Source organism: Montipora capricornis, chromosome 12 (genome assembly GCF_036669925.1).
Source record: "Montipora capricornis isolate CH-2021 chromosome 12, ASM3666992v2, whole genome shotgun sequence".
NCBI classification, from domain to species: Eukaryota; Metazoa; Cnidaria; class Anthozoa; order Scleractinia; family Acroporidae; genus Montipora; species Montipora capricornis.
The window spans coordinates 5,336,142-5,341,141 of NC_090894.1; the positions used below are offsets into that span (position 1 = coordinate 5,336,142).

General features: G+C 40.4%; 1 protein-coding gene across 3 annotated transcripts in view; it reads left to right on the forward strand.

Moving 5' to 3' along the window:
* LOC138027024 (calpain-9-like) overlaps positions 1-5,000 on the forward strand; it is a 32,740-nt gene that overhangs the window by 7,472 nt on the left and 20,268 nt on the right. For all 3 annotated transcript variants that reach the window (XM_068874516.1, XM_068874518.1, XM_068874517.1), the window contains exons 3-6: positions 1-184; positions 1,282-1,450; positions 1,770-1,850; positions 3,721-3,821. The exon at positions 1-184 is cut by the window's left edge and continues 145 nt beyond it. In XM_068874516.1, the coding sequence (XP_068730617.1) occupies positions 1-184; positions 1,282-1,450; positions 1,770-1,850; positions 3,721-3,821 (535 nt within the window). The remainder of the gene's footprint in view (positions 185-1,281; positions 1,451-1,769; positions 1,851-3,720; positions 3,822-5,000) is intronic.

Consider the following 5,000-nt stretch of genomic DNA (forward strand, 5'->3'; position numbering starts at 1 on the left):
CTGATCAAAGCTTCGACCAAGGAAGTTATTGCGGAATGTTTAGATTTAATTTTTGGCGCTTTGGTGAATGGGTGGAAGTGATTATCGACGACTTTCTCCCAACACACAACGGAAAGTTATATTACGCTCGTTCCAGTGATCCAAATGAGTTTTGGAGTGCTCTCCTAGAGAAGGCGTACGCCAAGTAAGAGCTGTAATAACCAAAATTATTGCAACTACAATTCGATGCTAGTAGCCAGACAAGCTCAGTAATATAGTCCTATATTAAAGAGTTGGGTGTGTGGGTGAGATCAAATATGGAATAATAGCGGCAGCCAGAGGCTCCTTTACCAGCTGACGTCCGATCTCACCCTAAACCGCCATGAGACTTTGTGCATGATATGTGTGGTATATAAATCCTAAACCAAACTATAAAAACGATCCCGTTATGGGCTTCCTAGGACCGCCTAATGAAACATATGATAAAAATAAACTCAACCGGTTTTAAGAAGCCCTACCGGCAAGTGGCACACCAGTTGGCTATTTAAAACTCTGACTTGTATTTAAAGCGGAAAATTAACTCAGGGGTGCTTACTACTTAGCCAAAAAATCCGGAAACTTCAGTTTGAGGTCAAATGGAAAGGCAATTTTCCGGAAAATCTTTTCGGAAATTGTGGACAACCTCTAGAGGTAGTCCAATTTATCCGTTCGGAATGGAAATCGGGAAATTCCCTTACCATTTGCAAGAATCGTTCTTTTTCCAGGTCCTCTCTCTCTCGAGATCGAGTAAATATCCGGGATGGAATGCTGTGTAGTAAATGGTAAGCGCCATTCTCATCCGGTTGGTCAATAAATTCGGAACATTCCTTACCTTTATGCAACGATTAATCCATCCAGATTATTTGGCTAAATAGTAAGCACCCCAGAAAACCCCGATTTAAAGTCTATCACCCATCATAATCACTTGACCAAACCTTCTAGCAGAGTTTCCCTCCCAGGTGAGAGTTCAGTCACTCCCTACGGTGGATGCAATGCGCGTGAGAAAAAATTAGCAATCAGTTACATTTATCTAGGCCTGGGAAGTCAATTATCTTGAAGGAATTATAGCGGAGCTGCGGGTGCAATGTGATTCACTTTCTACCCAAACCTAAAAGAAACGCCAAAACAACACAATAAATTAACACAGACTTGCAAACCTTAAAAGTTATTACAATTATACCAGAGGGCAACCAGCTCACGAAAGCTTCCGCATACTGTCAAATCATTGCGTAAGGTGCTCTCGTGCGTTTTTATCTTTGACAGAGTTTGTGGGTCTTACGAGGCCATGGGGCTAGGTCGCATTAGTGAAGCCTTACAAGATTTCACTGGTGGAGTTATTGAGATGATCAACCTCCAAAGCCCTCCTCCTGACTTGTATAAAGTGCTAACCAAAGCGCATGAACGGCATTCCCTCATGGGCGCTTCGATTGAGGTATGAGGGCCAACAGAGTACGTATGTAATGAGCCGTGATGTTGTTCGAGTTCCTCTCGGAGCAAAGCTATGCTTTTTTTTTCTTTCGTCGATTAGAGAAGTCTGCGGACAATCAACCAAAGTATTTTTGGTCGTGTTAAATTAACGTTTTCCCGTCCCCCGTCCCCCCAGCATTGTTGCGTTACCTAGGGTCTACCTACTTTGTGATATTAGTAGTTTCTATTTGTTACCACGTTTACGCACCTTTAGACACTTAAGTCCCTATTAACTCTTACGTGTGACGTTGATTATTAATGATCTTTTCTTGTGTCTTCTCCAGACAACTTCTAAAGATGTGCAAAAGTCGCTTCCGAATGGGCTGATAACTGGGCATGCGTACTCAATAACTAGTGTAGCAAAGGTAATTATCGATAATGGAGTATACTGACAATGATCTATGCCTACGACCTAAGACTATTTAACAATAGACAATAGCACCGCGTTGACTATTTGACTCATAGAAAACGAGAATGAGTAGTCTAATTGTTTTAGTAGAAACTATCCAATTGCTGTTGATTTTGTTTTGTTTTGTCTTGTTCTGTTTTTGTTTAAAACGCCGGCCTTTTGCTACTCACTATCTATATTACTACATAGATAGTGAGTAGCAAGCCAATCAGATTACAGGACTCTTGCTTTGATAGCATGTGAGTGGGTTTCTAACAAAAGGAAATAGAACAATGAGATATAGTTTGACGCTATTGTGGTTTGAAGAATTTTAATGTAGCTTAGAAAGTTACAATTTTTGTGTCTTTGAAATTTAACTTTAAAGATACATTGAAATTTCTGCAAACCAGAGTAATGCATAAACAGTAATTTCCTTCTAATAAGTGGTTATTTAAGAGTAATACATGACGCAGCTGATAACCTAGCAACCTTTGTGGCTTTCCTAATTGGTGGTTTCAGATGAATCCCCCTTACAAGAACGGGTTTTCCTTTCCTCTTTGTAACCATATAACTTTAATTTTTGTTTATGTTTTTCCCTTTATTCACCATCCACACACACAATATTCCCCCGGCTACCTTCTACTAGAATTAGTGAATGTTTTAGATAGTGGAGAGAACCCCTTCGAATTCTTGTAAGTAGGTTTCTTCCATCCACATCCATTAGGAAAGCCACAAAGGTTGCTAGGTTAACTGCTGCCTCATGTATTACTATTAAATAGCCACTTACTAGAAGAAAAATACTGTTCATGCGTTAGCTGAATTGAAGAATTGTAAGGAAATTTCTTGATCTTTGTATCTTTTTTGTCCATTCAGGTGTAACCACTTTCTTGTCCATGTACTATATGGCTGTTTCTGAAATTAAGTTTTAATTTCACGCGGACTTTGTTTGGCTTTGCTAACTGCACTGTGAGGTTAAGAGTTTGCCTTATGGATTTCTCTTCCTCAGTTTACATTCTAACTATAACTTTTATTTTCCCTCAACTCACCATCAACACACACACACAATATTCCCCGCGGCTACCTACCAATTAGTGATTTTTTTAGTTAGCGGAGAGAAACTAAATCAAGTAGGAGGGATAAACAAATATTTGAACATGAAGATTATTCGTTTTTTAAAAAATAAGAATGTTAAATATGAAAAAATCCCTGCACTGCCCGGTTTCCTCGAAGCATGGTTAGCGCTAAGCAGCGCTAGATACCACGGAAACCTATAGGTTTCGATGCCTCTTAACCAACGGTTAGCGCTAACCAGGCTTCGAGCAACTAGTCTCAGGTTGCAATTTGAACTATAAATTTCGCTTTAAAAAACCTTCTCTCTGGATTTTCAATACCTAAAAATGTAATGAAACAATTCTTGTGGTCTGTTCATCTGTTTCATTTAGAGGTAAAAGGTAGGCACGGTCACAAGTACAAAGAAATCAAGTGAAAACGTGCAAGATAAAGCATATTTTTCCGTTTTCTTGCATACGCTTTTCGCCTCTTGTTGTGGTTACCGCTAGTGCGAACGCAAATGCAAGCCCAACGTCAAACAGAGAGAACACATGTGCGCACCCACGCCTGAGGGAAGAGAGATGTTAGAGATATTCGAAGTTCTTCCAAAATACCAAGTTAAGCAATACTTTAGCACCGAACAAAACCTGTATGTGAAGTGTAAATGGTTAGGTCGTTCGTGTGGACCTATAAAGTGCACTTTCTCGTTAATGGCTCACCCATTTCTAGGGTTTCGAAGAACATTAATTGGGATTGTAATCTGATTGTCCTTTCCTTGTCTCTTTCTTTAAATACAGGTTAATTTGCCCTACTTCAGGGGAATACCGGAAGCAAAATTGATTCGTTTGAGGAATCCCCATGGGAATAGCGCAGAATGGAGGGGTCCTTGGAGTGACAGGTGACAATCATTTTAGAAAATATTGTTTTACAAAAACGAAATATGCACAGTGAAGATTTCCGAAATTAATTGCAAACAGAATGCATGCCTTTGGAAACTCTGGAGAGCAACTGCGTTATCGCCAGATGTGAAGGAATCGGGAACCCGGAATCCACAGACTCGGGATCCGGGATCCACTATCCGAGATCCCGAATTCCACGGGCTGGGATCTGGGGCCCGTTTCTCGAAGGTCTCGAAGGCCATTTTCGGGTGTCACAATCCCTCTGCAGTATCTCAAGAACAGAGAGGATTTAAGTCGTCAAATTTCACAGCCATAACTGATTAGAGTGTAATGTGAAGTGCTACGTTTCTACTCCATATGAGCCATGTGAGTGTTAGCCCTACTAATGCAAATGGGTCCATACAAGGAAAGAGAAGACATTATACACTAATCAGTTAAGTCTGTTCAAATATAAGAGCTACACGGCCAACGTTTGCAAAAAACGTAAAATTTCACAGTCAGTTTGCTTTTAGCTACCTTGAAAACATGTTCAAAGATCGGCATTCCAAAACAAGCCACTGACCGGTTCACAAATGGCTATCCGGGCCCGAAATGTTTTCGGAACTTTCGAGAAACGGGCCCCTGGAATCCGAGGGTCACCGGGATTTCTTTACCCTTTATGAGGATGAACAATCCCTTTATCATGGTTACGGTTGAAAAGAGGATAATTTCAATATGAATTTGTTTCGTTGGCCGTGGAATGAACCCGAGAGACGTTTAGTTCGAATTTAGGTTAAAAAAGAGCTTAGAAAGCAAAAAATCCTTAAGGCCCGGGCAAATGGCTTCATGTGATTTGCTTCAACATCCGTTTGATTTTGTTGAACGATTATTGCTAGGGTGGCAAACAGTTTAAACACATCATCAACAGTTGACTCAACAAATCTTCACCCTCTCCCCCAGAGGCCTGGTATTCAACCCGCGATTGTTACTATGGATACGACATGGATACGTACGTCATTGAGAGACCAATTAGTGCGCACGCGCATACCGAACAATGTGGAAAGAAGGTGGCAAAGGGCTTCAACTTTATTCAACATTCGCTACAACAAAAGAAATGTTGAATGGTTCTTGAAGCAAAGTTTAAACGCTTTTAAACTCATTCAACATCGATTCAACGTGTTACAATTACAACGCGGTTA